This window comes from Cygnus atratus, chromosome 5 (assembly GCF_013377495.2).
Source record: "Cygnus atratus isolate AKBS03 ecotype Queensland, Australia chromosome 5, CAtr_DNAZoo_HiC_assembly, whole genome shotgun sequence".
NCBI classification, from domain to species: domain Eukaryota; kingdom Metazoa; phylum Chordata; class Aves; order Anseriformes; family Anatidae; genus Cygnus; species Cygnus atratus.
In genome coordinates this window covers 1978466-1996585 of record NC_066366.1, presented here as the reverse complement: position 1 = coordinate 1996585, position 18120 = coordinate 1978466, and the positions used below count along the sequence as shown (strand labels likewise).

General features: G+C 35.0%; 1 protein-coding gene across 6 annotated transcripts in view; it reads right to left on the bottom strand.

Annotated features, from left to right (window-relative positions):
* SBF2 (SET binding factor 2) overlaps window positions 1–18120 on the bottom strand; it is a 260328-nt gene that overhangs the window by 4220 nt on the left and 237988 nt on the right. For all 6 annotated transcript variants that reach the window (XM_035550135.1, XM_035550137.1, XM_035550136.1 and 3 more), the window contains 6 exons: window positions 13214–13340; window positions 11674–11801; window positions 9517–9750; window positions 3954–4058; window positions 1489–1682; window positions 1058–1145 (listed from right to left, as the gene is read on the bottom strand). In XM_035550135.1, the coding sequence (XP_035406028.1) occupies window positions 1058–1145; window positions 1489–1682; window positions 3954–4058; window positions 9517–9750; window positions 11674–11801; window positions 13214–13340 (876 nt within the window). The remainder of the gene's footprint in view (window positions 1–1057; window positions 1146–1488; window positions 1683–3953; window positions 4059–9516; window positions 9751–11673; window positions 11802–13213; window positions 13341–18120) is intronic.

Here is an 18120-nt window from a genome sequence, read left to right as displayed (position 1 = left end):
TCAGTTTAACAGGTGTCCTGTTTTTAGTGCTCCGTGCTGTACAATGATTTGTCAGAATATTTTTGAATAATTTTGCTATTAAATTTACCTCACTAAGACTAATCTAAGATACTCCTGTATACCCCGAATTATTGTTCAGTCAGGAACTTGGCATTTGAGGACTTCTAGAGAGAAAATTCTGGGGTGTAATTCTAACTCACTTTAAGTAGTTTACAAAATTCAAACTGATCTCAGAGAGATAGGTGATCCTATTCTCTAGCTTTGAAAATACTGTCATACCAATTCTGGAAAATCACTGAACGTACCAAGTGAGGTAAATGGATTTTTCTACTAAAGCAATTAAGTTTATAGTTTTCCAGAGTATATGATGTCCTTTCATCTGCAAAGAAAAATGCTCATGAAAAAGTACTTGAGGAAGAAAGAGGATGTAAAATGCACGCTTCGTGAGCATGCGGTACCTACTATGGTTTTAACAAGAATGCCTGAATGAAACTTTCTATCATATTAGCTCTCAGCATCACAACTGCACTCAAGAAATTATCTTCTAACATTTTTAACTCTCCATTTCAGAGAATTTTTGGTTCTTTTGGTAACTAAAGGCCAGATTATGCTGAACACTTAATTGAGTAATGGCTTGCTAGAGTTAAAAGTGCTCTAAAAATTGCTTTTATTGCTTCTGTAACACTATGTCCAGAAAATGTCCTGAGGCACTACCAGACTTTTCTTCTTCAGCTATAAAGCAGGCAAAAAGTGTTTGGGCACTAATAATGATGCATGCCTTCCTATCCAGGAAGTCTTTTATGATTATATGTTAAATAGTTATCACTGTTTAAAAAACAAACAAAAAAACTCCACCTCCCCAAGCTCTGTCCATTCAGAATATTTATCAGCCTATTTATCAGCCACACAGGACACACATAGACTTATGGTATATTCAATGTAATACACACATTGCTTCTGAAAATAACTATTACTTGTAAAATTAACCTATACAAACTCACTAAATAAAGTTGCAGCAAACTAGTCATAAAAAATCCATTAACTGAAAAGGCTTTACCTGGTGTTTTGTCACATCGAGCACAAACCAGCGAGGCTTCCAACCTTTCAGCAAAGCTCCTCTTTTATATAGCGTACCTTCAAAAGATCTGGAAGATACAGAAAATAGAAATGACACAATTCCATAACGTGTATGGTGGTGACATATAAAGCCTAACATGACTAAAAGATATTCAAACACTTCTTTTACTGTAGTAAAACAACAGTTTTAAACTATAGACTAGTTTAGGTATTGGTAACTGTGATATGCTGGTAAACACTAACTGTTTCAGTATTTTGGATGTGTTAAATATGCAGCTACGCTTTGCTTGGCATATAAAGAGGAAGACTGAGAAATCTGTATATGAAAATTTATTTTTTTTCTTCCCAAAGGCTGATACCTTTACCATTCTAATACAAGGTTCATAAATACTCTCTGATTATTCCGTTTACCTATTTTCATCATTCTTTGATGTGAAATGATTGTATAGTGTAGTTGCTCTTCTATCTACTCCATTGGAGGGAGAGATGCTTGCACTCTGTTCCTCACCCAGCCCATTGTCAGGTATTTCCAACAAAGACCTCTTCTGATAGGAATGTAGATTAGCTGACATCATCCCTGAGGAGCCAGAAGGATGTCGCCGAAGCTAAGAAAGAATAAAATGAAAGAAAAAAGGTTAAATGATCTAGACAAGTTTACAACTGGGAAATGTGACTGCTTGCTGAACTAAAACATTAGAAACGTATTGCAGCAGAAGAACTAACCATAGTTCTTTCTAATAAATATAGCAACCCACAACTCTTTCTGGTAATCTATGTGGTTAATAATTTGCACTTCAAAAACCTGAATAGCAAAGAACTGTAGCTAGTCTATTACTATACTAAACTTGAAGTAAAGTTTTATTAATAATTTTATTTTTACACACCTTTCTCGTCGTTAGCCCTGATTAATCAGAACCTAGTGTATATTCACTGCAGTCATTCATACTACACTGTGCAAGAGGAGTCTTAAGAGGACAGACAGATATATAACATTAACTGAAGTGCACTCTTTAAGAGAGTATTTCATCAAATTTAATTCTGGCATAATTGCGCTATTTCAGACTTCAGCTTTGCATGCATCCGTGGACATTCTGACTGATTTTTCAGCGCTAATTTTACTAGTACTTTGATGATAAGTGCAAGCACCTTGGTAAATTACTTAGATACTTGTCAAGAATTTGCTAAAACAAACATGCAGGTATTTGAACAGCAACAGAACTTGGATTTTTTGTGAGGAGGTAAAATGCTTAACCATCTTTATTATTATAAATATTCAGCAGATCCACAACAGAATTTTATGGCTTGATCTACAGTTTACTATTTGCTAAATGTGAAATGTGTGTAGCAACACACAGAACACAAAATCATTCTTCACTGTGACAGGCCAAACCTTTAAAGTGACAAATGGATGGGGGAGATACATACCACCTTGCTCAGTAATATTTTTTTGTCACTCTGACCTTTGTAGAAATTGAGCTGTCTTGTATTTTGAGATTTTCTCAATATTATACAAGTAAAACTTGGTACAATGTCTAAGTTGTGAGTTATCATGAGGTTAAAAAAAAAAACACCTTCATAACACAAGTCAGTGCTGCCTCCAAAAAGAAGAGTCAGAGAGATGGCAATTCACTGCATTTCTTAAGCAGAAGCATTCACATTGTGTGATAAATCAATATTTCAGAAAAGTCTTGTATATTCCAGTGACATAAGCTTGAACAATGTTTCTCTTGCTTTATCAAAAGCATCTAGAACATCAGACATTTGGATACAATAATTTCCCCTAAATTCACTAGTAAGAAAGAAAAAAGATGCTGTTTCCAAGAGCTACTTATAGATCCAAATCACTTTAGTAGAACCTCAATAACCTGGAGGAAGATGTAGCCTGAACTTGGCCTTAATCTTCAGAACAACATCCTAGAGATGGAGTTCTTTGGGGCTGACCCATAGCTATTGCATTTATCTGAGAATCCTTAAATAACAACCAGGACAGAAGACTGATGTCAGGTATATTTATACTTGCATTTTCTTTTCTGCTTCCAATTATTCAATAAAAATCTTAATCCCCTGCTTTGCTAGGATAAAACTTTTTTCATCTTGGATTTATCTAGGGTATAAAGTCAAATTGAATGACTATGACAGACATAAAGCATATTGCTTTCTTGAGAGCAAAGGACAAATAACAACGTAGTTTGATGACTAACCACTTCATCAGTGGTTAACTGATGGCAAACATAAACAAGTTTGTGAAGCTGAAGAGCTAGGCACAGTTTTGAGCTGGTAACACATTATGCCAAGTTTATACAGAAGGCTCCTCAAAATCATTATCTAACAAACTTCCTAGTGCATGTAGACAGCAAAGAGCCAGCCTTCAACTTAGAAAGTACCTTTGGAGTCATCTACTCATTTTACAATAGTCATGAACTGTAAACACAGCATGAACAGTTCCTGCCTTTACTAGATTCAACAATTCCAAAATTCCATTTAGACATGGAAATATCTTCACTCATCCCTGAACCTATGTGATTTCCTTTTGGCTAATTTAAAGAACTGAGTTTTTTGTACTTGAAGAATCAGACACAGTGAATATTTAATAATATAAGATCATATAATTGTATATTAGTAAAATGCTCATGCTCTTTTTGTCTGTATGCCTCAATCTACTGTTGAGAAGCAATTAGATAAACGGCCCAAGCATAAATAGTTCTTCTACATGCAGAAGGAAACACTGAGCCAGTATCCTGGGTTAGAGTAACATGTTCGTTTTTCAAAAGCAGTATTTTACTCCAAGAAATACAGTGATTTTGTCAGTGTCCCAGGTAACCTATACAGCAGGAATGAAATTATTATTCTATTGGACGAGTTCTTTTGCTACTTACATTGTCTTGTCTGGTGTCATCCTTTAGATTCATTTTGACCCTTTCCCACAAAAGCTGCCATCTTTCTGGGTTCTGATTTAATTTACTTTCCAACCTTTCTATTTCCTGAAACAAAAACCAAAGGTTTTCTTAAGGATAAACACTTCTACCTGTTCACTTCCTGACAATTACATTAACACAGTAATTTTCTAGTCAATATTTTTACACAGAGAACTTCAAGGCCATGTTGCCCAGTAAAGTACAAGAACCCCTGTCAAACGAGCTATAAACTGGTAACAGCCAGACTCAGGAGTCTGAGGCAACCAAGTACGGCATCAGCCATATCATTCTTCTTGAATGTCACAGGCTGAAGGAGATATTATTCTTTCAATTCTCTTCCAGTTCTCTTGAACACACAATAGTCAGCACCAACTGCCATAATAGAAACATGATAGAGATAACGATAGGATATATTTTATAAAAATATTTACAAAGAGCAAATTCTGTGCTGTGACACCAACATTGCACATTGCCAATATTAACATTTACGCTGGTTTATAAAATGTGATACAAAGCTATAATAAAAGAAGGAAATGAAACAGAAAGATTTATTCAATTTGGATGCCAAACCGTAACAACATGTTCTTGTTGTGGAACTTGGGAGTATGACCTATGTTGATAACCTCCATTAGGGTTATTTCCTGCTAAAAAGACAGTGTGTGCCCAGTTAAGTAAAAAGACACAATTTCATTAGTTTATGTTTACTTGCGAACCAGCTTAAATATGACATTCATCAATGCATTTGTCACTACTTTGATATTTGGTCCATATTCTTACCATCCTTCCTTTTCACATTTTTACTTTCAACAACTATATTGTCATGAAAATATGATTCTTAATGAAATCAAATTAAAAACTCCAAATCCAATTAAGAATTGACGATGGCACAAGAATTGCCACAGGGCAGAGAATTCCATGCTATATAAAAGCCAACTAAAGCCCTAGACATTTATTTTCAGAGAAGAGACACTAGGACTCTGAAATTATTTATTTCCACTATGCCACATGATTAATGTAGCTTTCATCATATTCTCCAACTGCTATAGGTATATTACAATGACAGGAAATCCTTGCTGATTGAGACTTAGAGAAAATGCCTACAATTTTAAGGCAAGAAAACATTTTGCCCAGAAAATTAACTGCTGAACTAAATTTGGAACACAACACTGAAAAAAAAAAAACAAACTGTAGGAGAGAGTCTGACAGCAACAAAATATTTTTAGATTCTTCCTTGCTGAAGGTAAATTAGAGAACTCGAAAGTAAAGCCAAATATAAGAGACCTGGCTGAACAGCAAGAATCAAGCCATAAGTTTAAAATACTGAAGCTAGTTGAAAATACACATATACATTGAATATGGGACTTTCTTCCTGCCAAGAAATAAAACTAGAATAGCTTTGTTTGGAATATCTTCATTGACAGATACAAAAACAAGGAATGGCGAACACAAGCCAGACTAAAGGCTTCTCTAGATTACTTGTTCCTATTTTAAAATGCTGAGTGTAAAATGTTTCCTGAGGGGATACATAGGACTGAATATATTTACCACATACTTTTTATATATATATATAATTGGCTACCCCAATTGCATTAAAAGGAGACAAACTCCTTAGTGCTAAAAGATCATCAGGTTTTAATTTGATAATTCTCTTTCTGCCCCAGTCTTGAATTCTAAATACAAGTCTCTCTCTGCAGAGTCTGGAAATAACTGAAACTTGTTACTTAGCAACTGGATCACATTCCTTCTTTTTTGGCTCCACAATGAGTAATGCTTCCAGAATTTAAAATGAAAAACTTTCAACGATCTCCAATATGTATCTTGAAAAGTTAGGAATAAACTCTCCCTTAATAAACTCTCTGTAAAAAACCTACATGGCAATAAATCACTAAGATTTACTCTCGCTCCTTCAGTTTTAAATTCTACAGAAAACATCAGATTTTTTTTTCTTACATGAGTGCAGTGCAGTATGAATAGCTGCATTTACTTGAAAGAAAATTTCACAGAATCACAGACTAGTTGAGGTAGGAAGGGACCTCTGGAGGTCATCTCCTCCTTGAGCTCGAGCCAGCTGTCCAGCACCCTGTCCAGATGGCTTTTGAATATGTCCAAGGGGGGAGACTCCACCACCTCTCCAGGAAACCTGTGCTGGTGCTCCGTCACCCCCACAGTAAAGGAGGGCTCCCTGATGTTCAGATGGAACAGCTCTGTCCTGGCACCGTGCACCACTGGCTTCGTCCTCTTTGCACCCTCCCCACTGGCATTTATACACACTGAGAGCCATCATTCCCTACCCCCTGGGCTTTCTCTTCTTCAGGCTGAACAGTCCAGCTCTCTCAGCCTTCCCTCCCAGCTGAGATGCTCCAGTCCCTTCAGTGCCTTTCCGGCCCTTCATTGGACTCTCTCCAGTATGTCCCTGTCTCTCTTATACTGAGGAGCCCAGAAGTGGACACAGTACTTCAGGTGTGGCCTTACTAGGACTGAGTAGAAAAGAAGGATTACCTGGTGACTGACTGGCAACACTTTGCCTAACACAGCCCAGGATACCATTAGTCTTCTTTGCAGCAAGGGCACATTGCCCTTGATTAAGGCATACGATTGATGCAATTAGACATCCACCATGGACCCCCAGAGCCTTTTCTGCAAAGCTGTTTTTCCAGCTGCATCAAAAGAAGACCTGCAGATCTAGGGAGGTGATTCTCCCCCTATACTCTGCTCTTCTGAGACACCATATGGAGTACTGTGTTCAGTTCTGGGGCTCCCAACACAAGAAGGACTTGGACTTACTAGATTAAGTCCAAAAGAAGGGCCACTAGGATGATCAGAGCGCTGGAGCAACTCTCCTATGAAGAAAGGCTGAGAGAATTGGGGATGATCTGCTTTTAAACTAAAAGAAGGTACGTTTAGATTAGATATAAGGAAGAAATTCTGTACAGAGGTGAGGCCCTGGAACAGGTTGTCCAGAGAAGTTGTGGATACCCCATCCCTGGACGTGTTCAAGGCAAGGCTGGATGGGGCTTTGTGCAACCTGATCTAGTGGAAGGTATCTCTGCCCATGGCAGGGGGGTTGAAACTGGATGGTCTTTAAGGTCCCCTCTGACCCAAACCATTCTATGACTACGACTCTTTGGGTGGTGGCCCCCCAGGATATACTGGTGCATGGGATTGTTCCTCCCAAGGTGCAGGACTTTGCACTTCCCTTTGTTGAACATTACTCAGACTGGTTAGATCATTTATAATGTATCACAACTTGCTCATGCCAAAGGACAGTGGGAAGTGAACTGAGAAGTTTTACACAAAAATTTGTATTTTAAAATGCACATTATCATCTACAATCTTGAAAAAGCTTAATTTAGAATTAAGTGAATTAAATTTTCAGATTAGTTAACTTCCTAAAACTCATAAGAATGAAGATTTATGGAAACTATAGAACCACCACACGTCTGGTTAAAGGTGGATTGTTATGTAACCAAAACACATTAGAACATTTACTCCTAAAATATTACGCCTTCTGCTCCCCGCAGAAAAGCACCAAGGAATATTGTGAATTGAATCACTTAATAACTTCTTTGTTCCAGATTTACATCTTGAAGAGTATTATCTTGTCTTCAATTAAAAAAATTCCTTTAGAATGATTATATTAGGTCTTATCATTATAAACAAAGCAAGAATCATCCTTCCCTAATAGTTTACCATTGCTGAATATGGCCTCAGCTCAAGCATTTTTGGATACCAATACATTCTCAATGGATTTATGATTAAAGAGAGGTCTTTCTCCTACATCAGCAATAGCCCTAAATTAACAACTTGTTTTAAAAGAAAGCTCACTTTGCTTTTTAAACTTAGGAGAGTATTTTCATAACCTTTATACAACCCCTTCCTAGTCTTCCAAATGTTCCTCTCCATTGCTATCTTTTATTACTATAATCTAATTCACAAATAACATTTAAACTCTATAAAATCTGACCCACGTATCTTTGGGCTATAATATGGCTAATTTTCCTGTTATATGGCAGTTTCTCACAGTTGTGGATAGGATAAGTTTGACATTTACCCCAGGAAGAAATGCAGAACACTGTTACTATATTCCTAACGTAGTTCTGGCCTCCAGTTACCTGAAACAAAAGCTCTCTCTCTATTTTTTTTTTTTCTTTTTTGGTGAAAGAATCCCTGATACGAGATCCCCTGCTGAGAGATTGTTAGGCTGTTTGCAGTTGCGAAGTTATAAGATCTGAGCAGTTCTGGCTATCCTCTTTTGAGTCCAGGGGAATTTCATAGCTGAATTTTATTTTTTAAAATTGGTCGTTTTTCCTCTTTTTGATCAATTATGATTGGATGGAATTGACCAAAAGAGATTCCAGGAGTGTTCCTGAATAGAGCTAACTCTCTGGCAAAAGCAAGTCCATCCTCAAGGATTCCAATCCATTCAGAAACTTCCTGCCTTACGATTTTGTTAAAAATCATCTTCAATTTCAGGAATTTCAGGGACCCAAAGCATATCCCACTTCCAAGAACTGCTGTATTAGGCTTCATAATACTAGCTCTAATATAAAGTGAAGTCTGCAAATAATAAAAAAAAAAAAGTTTTTTTAAAAAAAAAAAGGTATATGGTGTATATATCTGAATATGCACGTGGCTACAAACAATAGCTCCAGGAAATGAAGAATGTCATTTTTTCTGAGCTATTAATCCAGATGATAACCTAAACATTAGGACCGCTAGTTAATTACAGTCAAACAATAAACATTTAAGAAAATATCATTCTCTCAATCATTCTAAATAACTACAACAATTACCATGTTAAATGTGATCCTTTTTCATTTTCTAATGAAGAAAGAACAAAACCTAAGCAGCCTACCTGAGCCCAAATAAGAAAAAGCTCAAGTCAAGCATCTATTCCATGTGCCAAAATATTCTGAAGCATCTAAGAGTATGAGTTAGGTCCTAGTAAAAATAAATATACTAATAGAAATAACAGAAATCTTTGTTGAGAAATTTGAGCCAGGATGCTATGTGGTATCCTTGTGTATTTGCCTCTCAACTAAATCAACAGCTGTTGGACTCTGTTTTAATGATCTCTTTAGAAATCTTTACCATACACATACTTTAAATTGATAGAAACAGGACAAGAAAGATAGTTTCATCATTTGCACCAATTGAAAGAACAGTTTGTACGTTTCTTATAAAAGGCAACCAAGAGGTCTATTACGCTACCTGCCTTTTTGTTTCAGAAAAACAGTGAAAAAATGCATCCATTATTGTCTTTCCCATAGTTATTAATTACTATTGAAGTGTCCCACCCAGAAAAAAAAAAAAGATTCCTAGACCAACTATCACTTCCCAAGATCAAACCCCTCCCCCCCCCCCCCCCAAAAAAAAACAGTCAGTTTTACTAAATACCTGTTTTGACCAGCTATCATGATCCTTTTAATAATAGTGTATCATAGGGCAATAACATAAATAAAAAGTAAATATAAATTTCCTAAATATAGAATAACTTATTTTTCTGTGTAACATATGTACTTACATTTAAAAGGCTGCTGATGGCATCAGGTTGTAGTTTTTTAACATCATCATAACATGGCCATACTATTTTCCTCTTAGTCTGAGCGACTGAACCATCCATTTGTTCAGCTTCCTCTAAAGCACTGCATTTTGCAGTCACCATGGTCCAGTCATAAGAAGGACCTGTAGCCAAAATCTCTTCTACATAGTAATCCCACTTTCTGAGGCTGGACATACTTACATTTGGTTTCAATGCCTATTTGAAAGAAAGTTTTATTATAATGAGAAAAAGCAAGTCTTTGAGTTTCAGACTGAAAAATGCAATACCTATATTTTCTAGATTATTCAAAATTTAGCAGTATTTTGCATTGAGTGAGTAATATTGCAGTTTGATAATTTCCACAGCAAGATCCTGGGATATGGCTCAGATCAAGAAGTAAAAGTAATACTAGCTTCGGGAATATACTGCTCCTATTTATCCTTCCACTAAAACAAATGCTCACCACGAACTCCAATTCAGCATACACATTTGCTATCCTTACAGTCTTTGTGCCCCCCTGTTAAAGATACAAAAGGTACTCAATAGCAATCACCATTCAACTTTCCTCAGCAGAAAAACCAAGACCATCAGAGAAAGGAGAAAGGTTGTATAACTTAGGTGGCCAAGCACTTGGAATAACCACAATAATATGAGGAAAGCAGCCAGAGACTGTAAAGCTTTCAAAGTAGTTAAAAACAGATGACTTTGTATTAAAGACATACTTTTTTTTTTCCTTTAAAAAAAATAAGGTAATGCTCTCAGTTTGATATATCTTAATTAATGGGAATTAATGCCTCAGTTCAATGGGCAATTTCAACATCTGAAGAGTGATGTTCAGTCACAATCACTTATTCTGCTACTATGACACCATTTCACACGAGGAAAAATAGTTTGTTCAAAAAAGGAGAAAGAAAATACTATCAAAATACTGAAAGCAAATCTTAACTGCTTACTAATTACACTATTGCTTACAGTAAAATAGATAGAACATACAGTGAGCAAGATGCCTATCAACCTCCAAATTCATCACAGTGATGGTTCTAACAGAGAAAACAGATGTCTCTCTGAAACAGACAGGTGAAGAACTTCCTACCCATTCAGTGTAACCCTCTAGTTCTCTCTCTCCCTCCTCTCTCTTGTACCACCACTTTATTTAGTCAGCATAGGTGCGTGTGTGGTATGTATGTGGGTTGAGGTGGTCTGCACTGTTGACTGCCAACAACATCTTAAAGAAAATAACTTATTTTTATTTATTTTTAAATGAGGTCAGTTTATATTACTGATTTGAGTGCCAGGTGTTACATATGCTTACATACAACGTGGTGAAAAAGCTTGAGGAAAACGGAAAACCATGAATCATTAACAAAAGTAACATTGGCAACAAGACTTCCAAAACAGCGGAGACTGTTCTGTCATTATGTTTTCTGGACACCAGCAGTGGACAGACATGCAAACAAATGATTTATCAAGGTGAAGCTCACTAGCAAAGTAGGAGACAGCAGCACATCAGTGAATATCTGCAGGGCAGGGGAAGGCTGGATCATCTTAAATCAGTCTTGTCTCCAGACCTACAGTATGAGCAGCACCCTTTTCTTGCAGTTCCTGAGATATCTTGACTGCTTCCTCCCTGACTATTGCAGAATTCTACGATGGTGAGTGTATTGCCAATTTTATCTAATTATTTAAGATGCAGTCAAATCTAGTGAGCGTACATAATATCATATTAGACAGTGATATAGATAATACTCAATCAGATCATTATGAAATGTATCCCATTGTGACAGGAATGTACTGTAAACTCATTTTCCCATAACTGTGTATTTTTTTTAAATACCTGCACAAATTTTAAGATCATTTTGATAATAAGTCATATAACTGAATGAAATCAAACAAGTAACCTTGTTTTCCTCAGTGGTATGCATAAACATGTTACAGAATTGGCCCTTTACATGAAATTTCCATAACTAGGATGACTGAGAATATAAGCCTGTGAGACATTAGAGCAATCAATCAAGGAGGGTCAACTTTGTCTGCCAAATGCTTAATTCAGCTGAGAACAATTAAGGTATCAAAACATAGTCAGGGTATCACTCAAAATAACAACCTGTTTTTTTTTTTTTTTTTTTTTTAAAAACATACCTCTATTTCAGTAGGAGCAAAGAGGTAATTGAAAAAAATAGGGCTCCTTTTGTGCATTTTTTCGATACATTCCCAAATACAAATTCCTTTTTTGGCATGTTTATCTCCTTTATCTTCAAACAATGTCCCTAGAGAAAATAATAGCAGTAAAAAGATAGCTTATGATAAGATGTAACAAACACCGAAGCATAGCGAAAGGAAATGTCACAAACTAAATGTGTAGTAAAATCTGCCATCAGATGCCATTGCTGTAAGAGATTGTATTTGATGAAACAACTGCTGTGCTTTGTAACAGCCACTCCACCACAAATTGGCAAAATGCCACTTTTGTACGAAAAACATTCAATAGAATTATATTATACTCTTCTGAAATTTACTGAAATACTTGAGTGCATTTACGAACATCCCTTTCTGCATCCAGCTATGCTGCTTCAACAGATCACCAAATCCCTGCTAACTGATTCTGCCCCCTTCTGTGAGATGTTATCAGCCCTTCCCACCTGCTGGGCCAGCTGCACCTGGAGTTATTTGCCAACTCATTTCAGGCAAAACAGATCAGGCTAGTGTAAATAGTTAGCCATAGATTTGTGCTATCTGAAATGACTTTGGAAGGACATACAATTACGCCAGACTACTGGAAACAGGATTTTATATTGCATCAGTTGGTATTTTAAAGTATAACTACACTATATAAAAAATAATGTTTTTAAAAAAATATTAACACACTGTAGAAGCATGTAACAATAAAAGTTGGAAGGAAAGAGAGGAGTTAATCGACTCCAATGTTTTGTTCAAACCAAGGTAAATAATGGAAATAAATTTTTCTTGCTGAAATAAAATGGCTGCTCAAGTTTAATCTGTTTCACAGTTACTATAGATTTTAAGAAAAGGATTAAAATTGACCATATGCCATGAGAAACACCCCACAGAGCAGTGAAATTCAGAGCACTTAAGCATTGTGCTTAGTGAACAAGCTCCAAGAACAGCCTCAACTGTGGTTGTAAAGTCTTAATAAGAGGGCTGTGAGGGCAGGTAAGGCCTTGGTTGGAACCAGTGAGCTTGGATATGATATGTGCAGGGAGTAAAAAAAAAATATAAAAGAACAGCAACACCGAAGAGAATGCAAGAGAAAGGAGTGAGAGACAGCAGATGGAAAGTTTTCTTCTCCTCAAATGTCATGCACTCTCTGAAGGCTTGTCAAGGACTTTGTTTCTGTTAAAATAAGGAATTTTAATAGGGGTAACTGAACCAAGTGGATAAATTTCTAAAAACAAACAATCAAACAAAAAACAAACATAAATTGAGGCATGGCACTACTTTCTTTCACCTTCTCTTAGTCCAATCAGGGGTATGTCTCAGGATTCATTCTTTCAGAAAACTCTACATTAACCACCTATATTTTGCTTCATATTACTGAACTGAAATTCATTAGATCATCACCATGCAACTACTGAACCATCTCAAATTTTTGTAGACCAAATATTGAAGAGAAAAACAAGGATAACAGATACAATATGCAATAAACAAACATCACACCTACCATGTTCTAGTCTTTCATAGTCTGAATCCAGAAGAAATGTTTTAAATCGATTTGATATGTGATGAAAAGCGAGAAACTTCAGATAATACTGATTGAACTCAAACTCTGTTGGGTATTGACTATGAATCTAGAAATACATGAAAGGGAAAAAAGATAATTTTGAGGCATTATATAAATAGATACATAATATTAAATGTATACATATTATTATATATACATATATACAGATATATGATGTATATATAGATACATAATATTATATGTATTAATATTATTATATAAATAGATACAATATAATACAAATGCATTCACAGGAAACTATCTTCTCTGTACATAGAAACCCTTCTACATTTTGTCTACAGATATTTTAAAGTCATTTAAATTCATGTCTATGGTGCAAAAAATTTTCACAGCAGATAGAGTACATTTTTATAAGCATTATTTTACTCTGTATAAAACCCGGGATTCTTCAAAGTAATCAAACTGGATAAAAGTCTTTTATGTCAATTCATGAGACACCATGCAAATTTATAGGCAAAGATGGTATTCCTAGTTGTAGCATTTCCATAGCTGGAATCAAACTTTAATTGGCACATTTTGCAGTGGACTTCCAGGTATTGCTGAGGATCCAAACTAGCAAACGTACAGGAGCAATGCTGACAAATGATATTCTATCTGTCATTGCTGGAATGGCTCATTTCTGAAGTACTTGCTAGTCTATACATATTTCCTTGTCTTCAAACTATACAGCAAAATATTGAAGTATGAAGGAACAAAAAACATACTGAGGAGGCGCCTTGCCATTATTCACATGCATATATTTAAAATAGTAAAAACAATATAACATCTTAATTTGTTATCTTCAGTTAGGCTTGGGTTCTAATTCAGTGAATGTCTCCAACAGGAGTCAGGATCAGATGTTTAAGATGACAAAAACTAGAGTACAGCAATGTGGGACAGTTGGCTCCTCACAACTGCTTCCTCTTGAACATCATCAGAAAGAGCCTGGCATATGCTTTCAGGCATTTAGTTTAATATTCATTGACAAATTTGTTTACATTAATTATTAATGAAATACATTATTGCTCTCCATATAAACTTTAAGACAAAATTTTATCTTGATGAGATATTGCTCACAAGTTTCATGTTTTAATTGTAGATTTAAAATTTACTCTCTAGTAAACATTTTGACTGTGATTTTCATTTTCAGAATTAAGCATGGTAATGAACCAAACACCCCCCATTTACAATGGAAATAAAGTTTCACAATCAGGAAGAAATTGCTGATGGAATTTAACATTTGAAATATGTCTCAGAGTGATTTACCTAGCTTCACATCAAACTTGTAAAATAACTTTATTTTTACAATCTTCCTACGTCTTGCCTTTTGTATTCCCACCACTCCTATTTTCCCATTCCACCTTTTTTTTCTCTAATCTCTACTTATAAGTTCCTAAAGAGAGAAACTTGTTTATTCAGTATTAAGGAAACAAGAATTAGATTATCTGAAACTCATTGATGTTTAAATTATCACATGTACTAGTTGAAAAAACAACAATAATTAAAGAAACAAAAAATGCGTCTAATAGAAAAGATTAACTATCAAATTTACAATAGTGACAGGAAAATTCCTTGAAAAACCCTATAAATACATACACAGCAGTTTGGTCAGAGCACTTCTTGTAATACGTCAATATTAGCTCAAGGCTAGGCATTTAAAATACTAAGATACAGTAAGATATCTCAGTTCAATATACCCACTCTTACTTTATTCCCCACTTTTTCCCAGATACAAATGACTATATACCTTCACTGCTTTGTAAGAGTAACGCTAAGCAAAACTTTTTCTATAATAAATTCAAGATTAACTTCATAGACAAAGTAACTTTTTAGTTACCCTTATAAAAAGTAAGTATCTTTTCTGTCATATTGTAGATTAAGATATAATCAGAATACAATAATTTTGTTCAAAAATGATATTATGTACTTTTGAGCTGAGATCCCAAAAAGCGCTTTATGTGTGTTTGCGTGTTCAGAGACATAAATGCAAATACAAATAGCTTACTATATATTTTCCACCTTGTGTTAGGAGGTTTTATTTAATACACTGTTAGAAACAAAATCTTTTTGATAAATTAGAATACTCCGTTATTTGATATGACTTACACAGAGTCCTAATTTCTACTTGTGGTCTAGTAATTAGTTTAATAAATTTGAAGAGTTGGAAGAATAAGCAGGTAATAAAATCCTATCATGCATATAGGTATTGTGAGCGATCCCACTTCTAAGATTTCTGGAACTGCAAGTAAATAGAAGTTATAATAAAAGTCGCCTTTTAAAAGTAAAAACAACTACCATGGAAAACATTTATTTGATGAAGGTAGAAAAATACAGACAGTAACAGGAACTACATTATAGTGGTTGTGGCTCATTTCAGTACACTTGGAGATGGGAAATATGCCACAGTTGAGGAAAGTGACTACTGTTATTGATGATTTGCTTAGATGAGTGCACTGTGTGCAAAATCCAAAACATGGATGAGCTATCATGAAAAAAAGTTCCTGATAAAATACAATTCCAGTATCACAGGTGATAAATTCTAAATGTAATATTGGAAAAAATAATTGGATTATTTTAAGCAATTAAAAATAAATGTGCAAGAGAGATTATTCATTACTGTAAGCAATGTAACCACTTAGTTGAGGTTAAATATAAGTGGTTTCTTTCTGGAAACTCTTTGGTCCCATTTCAATTAATTCACTGACTTCAAGAGTTTTACTCAAAAATTGTATGTAAGTTAGAAGCAGTTTTTATATTTTACAATTTCAACACATACCACCTAGATAAGGATTTCTAGATAGGCTACAGGAACCCAGTATCTTTAAAAATTACAATCACTTATTAGAATTCCTAATCTCCATAATATATGGACAGTTAAAACCTGAGTAAGCCTATAGGTGTTATGATTAAATAAACTATGATTAAATAAACTCAGTTTCTCAGAATTCCTTTTTCAAATCAAAATGTTCCTAATTAATTTAAATCTCTCCTAAATGTTTTTAGTAATTTTACACTTCTGTCAGCTGTTCTTAGTTTTCCAGTACCTTTTGGTTTTGTCTTTCCATTATATATCAATATTTACTTCATTTACATAAGAAATAGAGTAGTCCAAAATGCTCTGTGCTAGTAATCACTAACAGTAGCACACTCACCTCCTTTTACTCAAGGTGTTATAACACAGCTCCTTCTTAGCCTTAAAAAAGTCAATTCTAGAAAAGCATTGTTTTAATTAAATAAATTACTGAATAGATACAGAAGAAAAATAAGAAAGCTTCCTGCGCTGACATCACTTTCATAAACTCAGTCTTCTTAGAAGCAGTGCGAGTATCTGCCAGATGCTGCTATTGTGAAAGAACGATTTTGCATTAATAATGCAGCTGACACCTGGAGATATTGGCATAAACAATGACTTCTTACAAGATGATGTAGTTCTAATTTAGGAATCACTGCTTCATTTGTTTTCTCTGTATCATTAGTTTAACCAATGACATTTAATCCATACTGGCTCTACAGTGATTTTCTTATTACCTTGTATCTCAAAACTATAATAGTTGAATTTTTTTTGAAAGGACCAAATATTTACTTCCAGTGAACAAGTCAATTAAAAAAACCCTGAACATAATATATTAGATATCGGGGTGAAGCTGCAGTCTAATTGGGTTCTGTAGTCATCTAATAAGTTTTACAGAAACCATTCAAGCTTAACAGAAATGTTCAAGTACAGATGTTAAGTACATTTATTTTTCTTAGTAAATTCCTGTGAAACTTCAACCATTAATTTAACTTTGCAAGTAATCTCCCTAGAGTTTGCTAACATACTGTTAGAATTTGATAAGTCAATATATGCCATCAGGAACTAGGTTAGTCTTCATGTCTATTTCCAGAAAACCTATTCAGAGTTGCATTCTAAATAGACCTGTAGCTTTAAGTGTTAGAAATTTAGCTTCACGCCTTTTTCTCATAACAGACAAATCTGTATTATCTATAATACACTGGTTATACATGTCAAGCTGTGTTCACAGGTACTTTTTCAGATGAAGATACATTTTGAAAAGATTACAGTCCCTAGATAGCTCTATCACTCTGGCTAAGAAGTTATGGCCTCTGTCAGATTGACTGTCAGGACAAACCACTTCTGGACCTGTACCCATCAAAATAAGATTTTCACAGTAGGTCTTTTCTACCTATTTTCTTCTGCCATTTTGGCAGGCAGGTTCACATGAACCCCTTAGCTAGCACACCGGAAGAACAACATGTCCACCAGAGAGTAGGTGATAAATAGCTCCAGATGGCCTGTAAGAGGTGACCTTTCTCCTGACATAGCTGCAGCCAGGGTATGTGGACACAGCTTTATACAAAAAAACACGAGGAGAGGGGAGGGGAGGGGAGGGTACAGATCTTTACATAAAATGTACCTGCTAATGAAATGTATACTTTTTATTGACTCTTGAAGATAGAGAAGATTCAGATACTATCAAAGCTGCTGATATGAATTGCTAAAGGGATGTTCCTCTATCATGTAGGAGAACCAAATCAAATTGAAAACAATCCTGGATGATGTAAAAAGTAACATCATATATACTTTAATTTCAAGATTAGTCTTAGAAAAAAACACTTAGAGCACAATGGAAAGTTTGAAATTGCTCCTCCACCTCCCTGTCTCCCTAGAAAGTGTAAAGATTAGAGATAGTGCACCTTGAGGCAGAGTCACACCTGTGAATTGTTAACAGCAGGGATTTATCCCACTTTACATTTTGACCTAACTTCAGAAGTCAGGAAAATTATAATCCATTATTCTTTGTTCTTAAAACTTCAGATTGTGTTAGACATAACTCAAAGAAAATACA